Source organism: Mus caroli, unplaced genomic scaffold (genome assembly GCF_978045245.1).
Source record: "Mus caroli unplaced genomic scaffold, Mus_caroli_1 scaffold_2, whole genome shotgun sequence".
Classification (NCBI taxonomy): Eukaryota; Metazoa; Chordata; class Mammalia; order Rodentia; family Muridae; genus Mus; species Mus caroli.
In genome coordinates, this window is record NW_028227257.1 from 148,139,974 (window position 1) to 148,154,971 (window position 14,998).

General features: G+C 51.6%; 3 protein-coding genes across 4 annotated transcripts in view; 2 read left to right on the forward strand and 1 right to left on the reverse strand.

Annotated features, from left to right (window-relative positions):
- The window catches only part of Stxbp1 (syntaxin binding protein 1), a 61,395-nt gene extending 58,227 nt beyond the window's left edge, over positions 1–3,168 (forward strand). For both annotated transcript variants that reach the window (XM_085835013.1, XM_085835014.1), the window contains one exon: positions 1,151–3,168. Coding sequence is in view for 1 of the 2 variants with exons in the window: in XM_085835014.1 (XP_085691140.1) it covers positions 1,151–1,233 (83 nt within the window). In the remaining variant the exon portion in view is untranslated. The remainder of the gene's footprint in view (positions 1–1,150) is intronic.
- A 3,125-nt stretch (positions 3,169–6,293) lies between these two features.
- Positions 6,294–13,267, forward strand: Cfap157 (cilia and flagella associated protein 157). Its single transcript, XM_021154381.2, has 9 exons — positions 6,294–6,482; positions 9,356–9,627; positions 10,188–10,341; positions 11,006–11,273; positions 11,559–11,689; positions 11,882–12,032; positions 12,473–12,639; positions 12,739–12,928; positions 13,187–13,267. Exons 1-9 carry the CDS (start codon positions 6,316–6,318, stop codon positions 13,256–13,258), a joined length of 1,572 nt encoding a protein of 523 aa, XP_021010040.1. The 5' UTR covers positions 6,294–6,315; the 3' UTR covers positions 13,259–13,267.
- On the reverse strand, positions 13,161–14,968 carry Ptrh1 (peptidyl-tRNA hydrolase 1 homolog). Its single transcript, XM_021154387.2, has 5 exons — positions 14,865–14,968; positions 14,235–14,454; positions 13,952–14,051; positions 13,734–13,779; positions 13,161–13,635 (listed from the first exon to the last, which is right to left on the reverse strand). Exons 1-5 carry the CDS (start codon positions 14,928–14,930, stop codon positions 13,453–13,455), a joined length of 615 nt encoding a protein of 204 aa, XP_021010046.1. The 5' UTR covers positions 14,931–14,968; the 3' UTR covers positions 13,161–13,452.
- Positions 14,969–14,998: the final 30 nt, after the last annotated feature.

Sequence of the window (14,998 nt, forward strand, 5' to 3'; positions counted from 1 at the left end):
AGTGTGCTTGAGCAGACGGGGCAGAATAAAATACTCCTGACTACACATCCACTCTGTGTAAGGAGCTGCGCCTCTGCAGATTAATGAAACAATCAATCCTTAAAGCTCAGGGCCAATACAGAGAACATTCAGGGTAGCATGCTTGCCAGGGATGGACTTCTGGACCAGAACAGTGAATGCAGAGACAGGACCTAGAAGAGCCCTTCAGATTGTTGCTCTTCTGCTGGTCCACACTGACCAGGAAGCTTCTAGGTCACTAAGCACATGGTGGTCAGGGGCACAGGGAGCAATGCTCCTTGTTCCCTGCCCTTGGAACAGAAGTCTGGAATGGGATCTCTGCTCCCCACTCCCACAGAGGCCTACTGCTTGCAGGTCCCTTCCCCGGGGAGGCACATTTTCAAGAACAGACCTTTCCTTTGGCTCTCCTGTTCCACCAGGACCCTGCTTTGCACCCACTGCCACGCGCATGCACGCCTCATGCTCACACCACCGTCACCTTCATTCTGTTTGATTAAGTCCATGCCCAAACCACTTGGTCCATGCATCATTTTAGTGCACCTACATCTCTATGGAAAAGGCCTTCATTTAAATTTTATTTGTATTTTTTTTAACCTTTGCTCTAGAAGTATATCTGATTCCATTAGCTTAAACTTTTGCAAGCATTTCTAATCTCTTACAATACAAGTCTCTTACAATACGGTCTCCACAAGGTAAGGCCTCAGGTCCCTGCCCTTTCCCTCACACCTGAGGTCCCCCACTGTGCCAGCACCAACATGCTGGCTCCCAGAGGTTAGTGGGTCCCCATGCCCTGCCAGGCACCATTCTCTCCACATAGAGACACTTCCAAGCCTCTGCCCTTCTCAGCCACTGTCTCTTGCCATATTTGAAATTTCTCTACCTGGCTTCACCTTAACATCAAGAGAGAATGAAGCAGTCACCCATCACCTGACAGATGGCTCTGGGTCATCCTGGGACCCTGCCTGAGCCTAAATGCTTCCTTAGCCTAGTTGACGGGGACCCAAGGGTTCCATCCCCAAACCCTTCCCAGCTTCCACTGGACCCAGACGAGGGTTGGGGGGATGGAGAGTCGGGGACAGAAGCCTTAGGCCACCACAGGTGAGTGAGCTCACTGTCTTCTCTGCCTTCCCAGGATCCACGCACATTCTCACCCCACAGAAACTGCTGGACACGCTGAAGAAGCTGAATAAAACAGATGAAGAAATAAGCAGTTAAAAAATAAGCTGCCCCCCCAAACCCCGGCTCCCTTCCCAAAATGCTCTGCAGCTCCCCCGTGCGCCACCTCGGTTATTCTGCTGCCTCCCCAGCCCTGCACGCCCCGGCCACCCCGTTGCCGTGCTGAGTTCTCCTGTGCGATGACACCCCATCTTGTCCTCTGAAAAGCAAGAGAGTGATGTGTTGTTTTTTAAAAATGAGCATCTTCTGTATGTATCCCACAGTAAGTTCACATGCAAGCTCCACACTGCAGAAGCGTCAGAACTCTGGACCGAGTGAACTCTCCCTTATTTATGACCCCATGACCTGTATATAGCCCTGTCCCGAGTGTGCACATTGCTTGAATATGGAAAGGTAGACGTGTGGGTGTCTCTCCGAGCTTGGTTGGACTCATTTCTGTCCTTGTTGGTGTTTGTTCCCCGGATAGGACATGCTGAGGGAGTGATGTTCTCCTCGCTAGCCCCTGCTTGCTCCCTGTTCTCAGCGGTGAGCAGACACCTCTGGAGGCTGGCATGGAACGAGCCTCCTCTTTGCAGCTGTGGGGGAGGCTTAGGGTGTCCACAGGAAGCCAGTCTGAGTGCCGGCCAGTGTGGTCTCCAGAGCCTGGCACTGCTTTCCCTGATCTGTGTCCATACTGTTGTAACAAGTTAAGTCCTTCAGGCTGAATGAGCCTGCCTAGTGCCCTCAGAGCCTCCAGAGTTAGGTCTGACCAGCCCCCTGCTTGAACACAGTCTGGATAGAGGTCAAGGGTCAGGGGCGGACTGGAAGCTGTGAGTTTGGCTCTCTGGTCAAAGGGTGCTTTGCTGTAGGAGGTAGGCCTGAGGAGTGGGGGCCCTGCTGCTCAGTCAGTCTCCTCAGTTTAAGATACTTCATCAATCTTAAGTTTGTTAGTGTACAGTCATGTGTCATTGTATGAAAAGGATCATTTTATTCTTTATATTAGTCATCACTGTATAAAACATAGCTAGCTATAAAGCAGAAATTCCAGAAGCCGATGCTGGAAGGATGGTCTCCACCCTCAGGATGCAGCAGCCTCCTGAGCATGCTGCTCACCCTGCTGCTGTTGTCGTGAAACAAAGACAGTGGAAGTCACAAAAATGTCCCCAGCCCAGCCCCTGCCCCTCCCTCCCGCAGACTTGTACGTATTACTGTGTCTTGTGCTGTCTTCGCAAACGTGGTGTACGCCTGCCGCAGGTGTCCTGTGCCCTTCTCCCTCCCTGACTCTCTTCTCCTTAGTTCTCAGGCCTCTCCCCTGCTCCTCTCCAGTGAACCTTTTCCCTTAGGACTGAACCACAGTAGCACCGGTTGATTTCTTCTGTAGCGCTTCTCCCGTCCCTTCCTCCGGTCAAGCAATGCTCATGCTTCAGGACCTTGTTTGTCGAACATGTGGGGTTTCCTTTATGTTATTTATATAAATAATTTCTCAATGGATATTTAAAAAAAAGCTAGTCTGTCTTGAAACTTGTTAACTTGAAACTCTTGAATCTCAGTGTTTAAAGTATGGAAGCACAACCGTGTACCGCTCTGTACCGTCCTGTACTGCAGCATTTGAGTCTAATAAAGACGTCAGCTCTCACTCATGGTGCCTGGGCCCACTGCAGAGCTGGTTTTACTTTGAGGACTATAGAGGAGGCCAGCCACCCCACAGCTGCGGCTTGGAGTCTTCTGGATCCAGGGGATTGTGGCTTGCATTGCATCTGTACCTATCTCCCATCTCCGGGACAAAGCTTGGCTCTAACCTCAGGCAGAAAAAAGATGCTGCCTTGGTGGTGCGCATCCATCTTTAGTCCCAGGACTTGGGAGGCAGAGGCAGGGGGATCTCTTGAGTTCAACCAGTCAAGCCTACATAATTAGTTACAGGCCTAGCCAAGGCAACATAGTGAGACACTGTCTCAAATGAATGAATAAATAAAAATAAATAAGGACCTGCCTTGACATGAAGAGCTTCTTTTCAACCGTCTAGAATGCCTCTGCCACAGGCGGATCTCTGTGTCAAGGCCAGCCTGGTGTACAGATTGAGTTATAGGACAGCCAGAGAAACCCTGTCTTGTAAAAAATAAAAAACCAAGGGCTGGTGAGATGGCTCAGTGGGTTAGAGCACCCGACTGCTCTTCCAGAGGTCCAGAGTTCAAATCCCAGCAACCACATGGTGGCTCACAACCATCCGTAACGAGATCTGGCGCCCTCTTCTGGAGTGTCTGAGGACAGCTACAGTGTACTTACATATAATAAATAAATGAGTCAAAAAAAAAAAAAAAAAAAAACCCTAGTTAGTGCTGGAGAGATGGCTCCGCAGTTAGGAGCGCTTCTGAGGACTGGAGTTTGATGCTCACAGGATGAGTCACAACCGCCTATAACTCCAGTTCCAAGGATCTGACTCCCTCTTCTGGCGTCCATGGGGACTACATGCAGATATACAGACACAACATTTTTTTTTTTTTAAGTCAACTAACTAAACCTCTGTAAAGCCTCAGGTCTCTTGTCACAGTAACAGAAAATGACACTTTCACTGCAGGAAGGAATGTATCAACTTGAGGTTACTTTGTAGATTTTGCACCTGTCCCCAAAATTTTTGCCTAGGGGAGTGTGTTGGGGAGCAGAGGAAAGTAACATATGCACCCCTTTCTAAGGTCCTAAAGACAAACCAAAGCTTGATTCCACCAAAGGTTCCCCTGGAGAGCCAATGAGAGTTTACTGGGCTCAGAGCTTGAGTGAGGGCGTACAACTAGGAGCCTGGGGAAGCCCAAAGCTGTGTCGCTGGAGATTTGATGTCTACAGAGATGGTGCTCCCTCCTTCTTCTTCCCCAACCTACATATACCAGCCCCCTTCCCCAAACCCAAACATGCAGTTAGGGCAGAACTGCATACAGCTGGTTGGGAGGGGCAGCTGGATGCACAGGTGGGCCCAGGGACCCCATCCCTTCCTAAAAGGGAAGGTCAACAGTGAACAAGCTCAGTTGAAGTGAGCTTTGCAATCCCAGTTGAACACATGTGGACGGTTGCAAATGTGGCTTGTAGAACATCCCACTCAGCTCCTCCAAGATTCCCTTTCTAAGCAGGCTATGGTGAAGATAGCCATGGAGCAATCACACCAGGCCTCTCATAGATACGTGTTAGGTGGGTCCCCTGCCACTACAGATGAGGAAGCTGGGGCTCAGAGGGATGCAGGCTTTGGTCAAGCTCACTCCTGGGAGACTTCAGATAACTGGGCCAACGTCAGGTCATCAGAATGGCTGGAATGGGATCCAACACAGGGACTTGAATTCTATTTTTTAAAAAATATTTATTTTATGTGTATGAGTACACTATAGCTGTCCTCAGAATCACTAGAAGAGGGCATCAGATTCCACTGCAGATGGTTGTGAGCCTCCATGTGGTTGCTGGGAATCGATTTCACAACCTCTGGAAGAGCAGCTATGCTCTTAACCTCTAAGCCATCTCTCCAGCTGCGGCTTGAATTCTAAATGGAGTAAGAAAGCAGCATAAATACCACTTATTCCTTCTCCCTCGCACTGTGGGAGTGGACCTCTAGCCTTTCTGCTGCCTAGGCTTTTGTTCACTTGTTCCTTGTTCTGTTTTATTATCACTGTACTTGTGTGTGTGCAGCGATGTGCATGCAGAGGTTAGAGAACAACTTTTCTTCTGTTCTGGGCATTACAGGCAGTTTTACCCAGTGAGCCACATTGCTGGCCCATGTTTTCTTATTTTGAGACAGACTCGAGCTGAGTTGCTCAAACTGACCTTGAACCCCACCCCACCCACCCCACCCCACCCCACGCAAAGAAGCTGAGACTACAGGTATTCATGGCCTTGCTGGGCTACCCTCTTCTTTTCTGACATCTATTGGCCCAGGCTTTCTTCATTCCTCTCCACCCTGATTCCACCAAACAGCAAAGAAGTACCATACTGTCCTCTGGAAGCCTTAGCTCCCAGTGTCCCAGAGCTCAGAGGAAACCTGGGGCCGCTCCTCCAAAAGCTGTAGCCTATCTTCAGTGTGGAAGATACTACAGCAGGCCAAAGCACAGTCAAAGCAGAAACTGCTAGCCCAGTAACCCTGGATCCCAAACCATACGCTGTGGGTTAAGACAGGTACTGACTCCCATCGAGTCGGAATTACAGGGACTGAGAGAATCTGGCAGACCCGAGCGGCATCCCCTCTAGGGCTTTGCATATGATAGCTATTCCCTTCTGTGACATCCTCAAAGTGACACCAAGTGTTCAGTCATCACTGAGTATAGTGATGGTCCGTCCCCAAGAAAGCCTGGGGACCAAAGAGCAGACACAATCAGGAACCGAAAAAAGCCCAGTGTGCCTGGTATGATGGCTCAGTGCTGTGAGACTGGAGACGCGAGGAGCCAGCTAGAGCAGCTGCCAGCAGGATGCCCACTGGCTCCCATCCCATACCTGGATGCTGACCCCTGACCCCAGGGGGCAAGACCAAAGCTTCAGAAGAACTTCATCTACTTGGGATGGCACTGGACAGATTGATCCCTGCCACTAAACTTTAAAGATCTCCAAGCTGGGCCTGGTGGCGCACGCCTTTAATCCCAGCACTCGGGAGGCAGAGGCAGGCGGATTTCTGAGTTCAAGGCCAGCCTGGTCTACAGAGTGAGTTCCAGGACAGCCAGGATAGGGTTAAACTGAGAAACCCTATCTCGAAAAACAAAACACACACACACAAAAGTAAAGATCTCCCGAGATCCCAGCATGGGAGCCTCCAATACAAAATGTGTGGCTGTGCCACTAAAGAATTGGCAGGTTGGTCTATGCAGAGGCACACACTAGCCTGGGGGCTCAGCAATTGTTTCTGATTATCCCAAAGTCCCAAAGGCTAAGGTCCTTTATGATTCTAATTTATTTCCATTTGAGGGAAGGAAAGGTCTTCCTGGGTCCCAAACTTGTACTCAAGAGCCTGGTATCCTGCTCTGAAAAAGCTAGGCCTAGGCCAGACACAGGATCCCTGTCAGGAAGAGGACAGTAGCCCTTTAAAACCCAGCCTCACTGTTGCTATGTATGGAAACAACTTCCTTAGCAACTACCTGGCTTCTTAAAGGGGACTTTAAAAAGTGGTTGCCATCAGCCATGGCTCCAAAAAAGAAGCCAAACAAAGGAGGCAAGGAGATGCAGGGCAAGAAGATAGGGGGCAAGAAGGATGCCAGTGGGACCAAGACTCCAGAGTTGGCCATGGTGGAGGAGCTGAAGGAATTCTACCACAAACAGATCCAAGACCTGGAGGATAGGCTGGCCCGGTGGGTGGCCCAGCAGGGAAGCTAGTGCTACCAGGCCAAATGCACACAGGTTCAGATAAGGGCCTTAGACCTGGGCTCTGGCCAGGCCCTATCCTTCCCTGCTTCATTTACCTCAAGTAACCAGGTAACCCTGCAAGTGCTGAGAGGGTAAAGGGATTCCCAGAGCTCGGGGAGCACGCTGCTAAATCCCAAGCAACACCCTACTCCCACCCTGGCCCACCCCAACAGGACGGGACCGTAAATATTAGAAAAGTGTAGTTTAATTGGTAGAAGAAATTGAAAATGGTTTTCCCTGGTGACCCAGGAGGACACCTCATTCCCTAGTCCCTTATGCCAAGACCCTGGTCTTGTTTCTCCAGGCTGGGTCTGTTTCCCTAAGTATTTGTTTTGTTTTAGAGACAGGATATTACTCTTTAGCCCAGGATAGCCTCAGACTCATGTTGATCTACCTGCCTCAGCCTCCCAAGTGCTGAAATGATAAGTGTGAACCATTATAGGTTCCCAAATGGGAACTCAGGAAGGGGATTTTCCTACTTGTGCCACTCCCTCTTAGGGCTAGGTTCCTTTGTGACAGATAGCAGGGAATGCGCCTTCTTAGCATCTAGAGATACTATTTGCTTGTTATTTTTCCTACTTTAATACTAGCTTTAGGGCTGGTGAGAAGGCTCAGGGGCACTTGCCCCTCATCACCAGGACTCCCAAGGTAGAGGACTAAAACCAATTCCTGTCCTCTGACCTCTGCTGTGCACACATACGCATGCACACACATAATCAATAAATCAGATACAACAAAAATGTCTGTAAGAACATAGTTTCTGCCAGGCGTGGTGGTGCACGCCTTTAATCCCAGCACTTGGGAGGCAGAGGCAGGAGGATTTCTGAGTTCAAGGCCAGCCTGGTCTACAGAGTGAGTTCCAGGACAGCCAGGGCTACACAGAGAAACCCTGTCTTGAACCCCCCCCCCCAAAGAATATATCATCTAACCTGGGCATGGTGGCACATGCCTACAGTCTCAGAAGGTTGGTTCTAAGTTCCAGAAGGAAAGGAACTTCACCTGGACGATAGGGTAAGACCTCAAAAAGAACAAGCCTCAAAAAAAACAAGCAACACAAAGGTAACTTGCTGACAGGAAGCACCTGCCCCAGTACCAAAGTGCAACACTTAAATAGGAAAGTAAGTGGGGAGGGAAATGGCCCAGTGAGTGACACCTGCCAGTCAAACGTGAGGACTAGAATTTGGATCCCCAACACTCATACAAATGGGTAGGTGTGGTGCCCACCTGCAGTCTCAGTGCATGGGATGTGGAAATAAAAGGTCCCCCTGGAGCAGTGTTTCTCAACCTGTAGGCCTTGACACCCCAAGACTACCAGAAAGTGCAGATACCCACAGTCCGTAGCAGTAGCAGGATCACAGCTATGAAGTGGCAATGAAAGCAATGTTATGGTTGGGGATCACCATGGCATAAGAAACTACGTATTAAAGAATACAGTGTTAGGAAGGTTAACAATCACTGCTCTAGAGCAGGCTAACTAGCTAGACTGGTGAACTCGTGAGCTCTGGGTTTAATTATATATGGGTTCAATGTATAAAGAAGAGAACCTCTATCTCCTTATCTATAAAATGGGTATAATTATCAGAGCATCCACATCCCTACATGTCATGGGGGGTCTCAACAAATGTAAACCTCTGGCCTCCATACACATGCAAATATGCATATATGCCTGAATATCACACATCTGTAATAAATAAACATATAAACAGAAGATAACAAGGCAGTGGAAGCTCATATGGTTGATGCTGAGAAAAATCACAGCTGGTGCTGAGCAGTTGTGTACCCAGGCAGGGCCGTGTGTCTCTGCTTAACACCATCCCACAAGAAAGGCACACACGGGGCACTGGGGAAATCACCCCAGGAAGAAGAGGCAGCAGGATGACAGTCCTGACCTTTGACACCTCTTATGGCAGACTGCCTCCTCTCCACACAAAGGCACCCATACCCTGAAACGCCTTGTACGCGCTACTCATTCAAAAGGTTTTTCAAGAAATCCTTACAAATAAAGCGATTCTCCAAATGCTTCAGTTATCCTGTTTAAAACCAGTAAATATGGCCCTCTTAAAATTTACAAATGATGCCTGGAGAAATGGCTCAGCAGTTAAGAGCACTGACTGCTCTTCTTTTTTTTTTTTTTTTTTTTGGTTTTTCGAGACAGGGTTTCTCTGTGTAGCCCTGGCTGTCCTGGCACTCACTTTGTAGACCAGGCTGGCCTCGAACTCAGAAATCCGCCTGCCTCTGCCTCCCGAGTGCTGGGATTAAAGGCGTGCGCCACCACGCCCGGCCTGACTGCTCTTCTAGAGGTCCTTTTTTTGTTTGTTTTTGTTTTCAAGACAGGGTTTTTCTGTATAGCCCTGGCTGTCCTGGAACTCACTCTGTAGACCAGGCTGGCCTCGAACTCAGAGATCTGCCTGTCTCTGCCTCCTGAGTGCTGGGATTAAAGGCGTGTGCCACCACGCCCAGCTTCTTCTAGAGGCCCTGAGTTCATGGTGGCTCACAACCATCTGTAATGGAATCCAATGCCCTCTTCTGGTGTGTCTGCAGACAGCTACAGTGTGCTCACATACTCAGGTGTCCTTCACCCTGACCTTGATGGGGGGTGGGGCTCTCTACCGCTCACCAGCTACCCAGCCTAGCCAAACTGTTATGCCTTAGATTTACTTACACACACACCTTTAAAAATAGAAAGACAGTCTGAATGCTGAGCACAGCACAATGGGGGGTGCAGACTATGGGAAACTTCAGGTGGCCCCTTATGGAAGAAGGGTCTGGGAGAGCAGGCCCTGGCTTGACCCTGCGTCTCTGCCCTGACCCACCCCAGGTATCAGCGGAAATGGGATGAACTGGCTGTGCGGGAGAAGCTGTTCCATCAGGAGTTCGAGCAGCTAGCCAACAACAAGAAGGAGATTGTGGCCTTCCTCAAGCGCACGCTGAACCAAAAGGTGGATGAGATCACAGACCTTAATGACCAGCTGCAGAGCCTGGAGGTGGCCAAGGATATGGAGAAGGACGCGTTCGAGGCCCAGCTGGCCCAGGTGCGCCATGAATTCCAGGAAATCAAGGACCAGCTCACCACAGAGAACATCGCCCTCGGTGAGGGGGCCAGGGGACCCATGGGCACACCACTAAAGGCAGCAAGGCCCAAATACACAGCTGTCACTGGCTGCGGCAGGGCCTCACCTGGAAACTGGGGATACCACAGCTCCCTTGGGTAATAAGAGCTGTATGCCACTTCAAACACTATCTGCCTTAATTGTCCTTGCATTCCCAAGGCCAGGGATGCTCCCCCTCCTGCAGTTCCTAGATGAGGAAATGCTTCAAAACAATGGAGGATTTTATCTATGCCACCCATCTGAAAGGGGAGGTTGCAACTTGTCTGCCCAGGGTCAGCTGCTGTCTTGGTCACTCTTATGTGGGGAGGTTTCAAAGGGGACTGACTTCCTGAGGAGGATCTGAGCAAGGTTTGCTGAGCTTAGAGTATGTGGTAAGGCAGAAATGCAGTGGCTGTGCGGGGCCAGCCATGGCCCATGCAGACCAGTCCTGTTGGGGGAGGTGGCGAGGTGAGACAAGAGGAAAGTTTAAGACCTCAGAGGGGTGTGGGTCAAGGCTCTCAGCAGCTGCTCCTCACCAGCCTTGTGGCCCCTGATGGGCAGGGATCAAGCTGAGTTCCCTGGAAGAATTCCGGCTGCAGAAAGAGGAGCTCACGGAGAAGTACTTGGCACTGGAGGAGAAGCTCCATAGGCAGGAGGGCGAGTACAAAGACTATGTGTACAACCTGGAGAAGAAGTCTGTGCTGGACAAGGACAGGTGGGCAGGCGGGGCCACACGGCTCTCCTCAGCTTTCTAGAAGGGAGCCATGGACTCCACAGCCTTTGTCCCCCAGAACCCTGAGTGGGACGTATGGGGGTGGGGATGAAAGTGCCCAGGCTGGCACTGGACACTTCCTGCCTTCTTGTCACTTCTTGTTATGGTATTTATTTAATAGGTAAGAATGTTTCAATGGGCCAGGCAGTGGTGGTGCATGCCTTTAATCCCAGCACTTGGGAGGCAGAGGCAGGTGGATTTCTGAGTTCGAAGCCAGCCTACAGAGTGAGTTCCAGGAAGCTGGAGCTACACAGAGAAACCCTGTCTGGAAAAAAACCAAACCAAACAAACAAACAAAAAAGAATAAGCTTTTGCCGGGCGGTGGTGGTACACGCCTTTAATCCTAGCTCTTGGGAGGCAGAGGCAGGCAGATTTCTGGGTTCAAGGCCAGTCTGGTCTACAGAGTGAGTTCCAGGACATCCAGGACTATACAGAGAAACCCTGTCTCGAAAAAAAAAAAAAAACTAGAATGTTTCAATGGTTCAAATTTCAAAGGTCCAGAGATTCTTTGGGGAAGAGTCTGGGTACCCTGGGACCACTGCCCCAAAATAAAGGATACCACCAAGATACCCACCTACTTGACTTCCAACCCCACCCTCCTGGCAAGGTTGAGGAAAGAGATCATCCAGCGTGTGAACCTGGTGGCCACAGAGTTCCGAAAGATGGCCACCAACCAGATGTGGGAGACGACCAGGCGGGCCATCCTAGAGAACAACAGCGTGACTCTGCAGCTAAACAAGGTGTCCAAGCATGGTGTGCAGCTGCTGCAGGAGAATGAGCAGCTCAAAGGCACCCAGAACAAGCTGTGCCAACAGCTGGAGATGCTGGAGACCACCCAAGAGATCATGGCCAGAAAGAACATAGGGCATAAGAAGGTAGGACCACCATGCCACGCCCTCCTCGTGTGACCCTATGCCAGAGCCAAGTCATGAGTGGGAAGAGTTTACAGTGAGCTCCCAGGCTTTCCTCACTGGGGTGCTGGCCCTAGCTCTGGAGTCTGCCCCATAACTAAGTGGAGCCCACCTCCTGCGTAGCTGTTGTCCAGAGGTGGCGTTGGCCTGCCTGCACGTGGAAGCAAGCCCTATGTCCTATCTTCAAAAGTGAGCTAGGGGTGGGCTAGGGTCCCACGATGGGTCTGTGACACCTGCCCACCCCTGCAGATTATCCTCATGCTGACCGAGAAGTGCCGCCAACAGAGCAAGGGCACAGAGGAGACAGAGCAACTGCGCCTCCTGCTGTCCCAAGTGGAGCAGAACTTCCAGAGTGTGCAGAGGGACAACCAGACCCTGAGGCGAGCCGGAGCTGGGTGGAAGTCAGCCTGGGGATGCCTTTGCCTAGAGCCTCAGGGTTTGGACTGTCAGACAAGTTGAAGCCTGGATTTAGATAGGCTTCACAGAAAAGGTGGGGCACAGGGAAGAGGTGGTGCCTGCCGGCCCCAAACACAAAGATGGGGCAAGCTGCATGCTGTTTTGTCCCGGAGCAGGAGTGAGAAAGACCAGCTGGAAGCGCAACTGAAGGAGAAGCAGGCAGAGGCAAATCGGCTACAAGAGGAGCTGACCAAGGAACAGAAAATTCGGGCAAACCTTAAAACAGTCCTGATCCAGGCCACCTCCATGCTACAGGACATTGTGCATGTAAGCAAACAGTGGGAGATACCAAGAGGTCGCCAGGGCAAATCGTAGAGGGCCTCTTTCTGGAGAGGCTGATGGCCAGACTCTCATTCTGGATCTAAATGAGTTGGATCTAATGTGATGCGTCGCCTTTAATCCCAGTATCTGGGAGGCAGAGGCAGGCGGATTTCTGAGTTTGAGGCCAGCCTGGTCTACAGAGTGAGTTCCAGGACAGCCAGGGCTATACAGAGAAACCCTGTCTCGAAAAGCCAAAAAAAAAAAAAAAAAGCTCCAACGAGAGGGCTCTAGAGAGCTCCAAGCCTCAGTCTTCCCAGCCTGATAGTAACTTGTGTTCCACACAAACCAGGTGCACTGAGAAAGCAGGCCCTGGAGAATCTCATGTGGAGGAGGGTGGGTATCTGGGCCCCTGTGGTGATTTAACCCACCTCATATCACACCAACAGATGCGAACAGAGGCGGAGGACGGTGACTTTGACGTGGTGTTCCAACTGCAGCGCAAGGAGCTGCTGCAGCAACTGCTGGTTTTGCTCAGCTCAGGGGTGGTTTTGAAAACACAGCCGGACATGGGTTCCCACCAGGACAAGCAGCCCCAGGGCCTATCCAAAGAGAGGTGAGCAGATAGCCCTATGGGGGCCTCAGCAGACCCTGGCTCTCCAATATTTTTCCTCTTGTGAGGATGGAGGGGATGACCCTGGATCCCTCTCCACAGCCAACGCATCACCCAGACATCCAAGGAAGGGGCTGTGTCTCTGCTGCAGCAGCTCTCGACCATCACAACCTACAAGCCAGGGGATCTTGGGCTGGTGCCTCGGCGTCCGGTCCGCATCCCACTCAAACCCCAGGATCTCAGGCCCCTCTCCTATGTCACCCGAATGGGGATCTGCCAGAACACAAATGAGGTAGGGGTGCCAGGGACCCTAGGCACAGCAAGCTGACAGCTGTCCCTGGTTCTGCCAGGCTATAGTTGGGTGGCCTCAGGGATATGGTGGAATCTCTTTGATCCTCCCCACCTAGAAAACGGCCCAATGGGAAAAGGCTAAAGCATTATACCCACGGTCCCTTAGGAATAGGGTTTGCCAGCCCCTCTTGTCCCTGCCCACTGGTGCCTAACCCCACAGGAAGCTTCCGATGTCAAGTTCGTATCTTTAATCTTGCAGATCTACCCATCTGGAGCACTCAAAAAGTTCAGAAAGTTTACCCTTCCTAGACCTTTCCTGCACCGCAAATAGCGAACGGGGAGACCAAGCTGCTGCAGAAACAGACTGATGTGGCCACAGTCCCTCCTTGAATCTGCAAGTGGCCTGGGGAAACCCAGGGAAGTTATATAAACATTGGGTACCACTCGTGTCATTGCAGTTCTGTGGCCCTGTCTTGGCTTCATGGCACCGGCAGGCAGTCAAACAGGTAGATCTATCCACTGGTATTAGAGGCCTGACAATGGTCCCTGGCTTCGAGCACGGATGTGGTCCAGGAGCAGGTCAGTGGCCTGATCCATCAATGGGGACAGTAGCTCCTGCTCCTCTGGGGAGAAACAGCCCAGAACATGGTTCTCCACCATATTAGGGTGTGTGGGGCGCCCGATGCCCACCAGCAGCCTTGGCATTGCCTGTAGGGTTCCAGGGGAATGAGGATGCATTGGTGAGATACAATGGGGACCCAATGCTGGCCACCCCCACCCAGGGCAGGGCAGAAGGGTAGACTCACATTGGAGTTCAGACAGCTAATGCAGGAACGGACTCCATTATGGCCCCTTGAGGGGATATGAAGAGCAGTTAGTACTTTCTGAGGCAGTGCCCTTCCTCCATTCCCTTGCCCAGGTCTCCTTCAGAGCAGCCCAGCCTATAGAGATAGTCTCAATAATCTTACTCCACTCCAACAGAGGCCAGCATCCCTACCCAAACCTATGCACATAAGAGCCTCACCTTGCGCTGCCCCCCAGCTTCAGAGCCAGCTTTCCCAACGGCTTGTCCAGTTCATCATGGACCAGATAGATCTCCTCCGCAGTCAGCCCAAACAGCTCCGCTTGGCACGGGGAAACAACACTCTAGTTACTGCATATCTGCTCAGAGGGATCACAACAACCCCCATATGTAAACAGGCTTCCCCAAGCCCTCACTGTAGTAATTGGGGCTCACCAGGCACTTGTCACAATTGAACCCTCTCTCTGGTCCCTGTGCCCTCTTATCCATGAAACCTACAACTCACCAGCTCGGGCTACGCTGCGCCCGTTGACGTTCATGAGGCGCCGTGGCCGGAGCAGTACCAGCTGAGCATCCCCGAGCGGGGCCAGGGCGAGGTCAGCAGCACAGCGCGAGTCACGAGCCCAATTCTCCGCCACTCCCAGTCGCCTTGCTATTTGCCCCAGCACCGCCATGCCCACACTGTGCCGGGTGCCAGGCATTCCGTGGTTCCCCAGGCCAGCCACCTGTAGGCAACACTCATTCAGGACCCAAAACATTGACCAGGAAACAGAAGCGACAGTACTGGGAAGGAGCGATTCCCAGGGTCTGGGAACTCCTGGAGGCCCCACCAGCCCGAGGATGCCGCTCCCTGGTGCAAGAGCAAAACTAAAAGTTTGGAGCCGGTTAGTATTGCGCCTATTTGACTAGGTAGAAAAAGGGACAAGTATCCCGGAAAGATGGTTCGGAAGGTCAGGTTGCTGCTAACCCTGACAACCTGGGTTCGATCCCCAGAATCCACATGGTGGAAAGAACCCTCGCCCAAGTTGCCCTCTGACAGCCACACGGCACATGCACACAACGCATACACTTAAATGTAAGCGTAGCTGCGGAGCCAAGCCCGGCGTCCCTGTGTAGCCACCCACGCCCCACTCACCAGCCACCGCTTCCCGGGGAACCGAGTCTCGGAAACCTGCCGGCTCAAAGCCCAACTCCGCCGCATCCCTGGACTAAAAAGACCGGACTTCAACGTGCCGACTCCCATTCACAGCCAGGACCCCGCCCCTTGAC

What these genes read in the sequence shown, in the direction of transcription:
- Cfap157 (XM_021154381.2), top strand. Translation starts at nt 6,316, where the DNA reads ATGGCTCCAAAAAAGAAGCCAAACAAAGGAGGCAAGGAGATGCAGGGC. An exon ending in CACAGAGAACATCGCCCTCG is followed by an intron (nt 9,628 to 10,187) that starts GTGAGGGGGCCA and finishes CCTGATGGGCAG; the next exon opens with GGATCAAGCTGAGTTCCCTG. An exon ending in TGCTACAGGACATTGTGCAT is followed by an intron (nt 12,033 to 12,472) that starts GTAAGCAAACAG and finishes TCACACCAACAG; the next exon opens with ATGCGAACAGAGGCGGAGGA.
- Ptrh1 (XM_021154387.2), bottom strand. Translation starts at nt 14,930, where the DNA reads ATGCGGCGGAGTTGGGCTTTGAGCCGGCAGGTTTCCGAGACTCGGTTC. An exon ending in TCCCCGGGAAGCGGTGGCTG is followed by an intron (nt 14,455 to 14,864) that starts GTGAGTGGGGCG and finishes TGTTGCCTACAG; the next exon opens with GTGGCTGGCCTGGGGAACCA. An exon ending in GCGCAGCGTAGCCCGAGCTG is followed by an intron (nt 14,052 to 14,234) that starts GTGAGTTGTAGG and finishes CCCCGTGCCAAG; the next exon opens with CGGAGCTGTTTGGGCTGACT.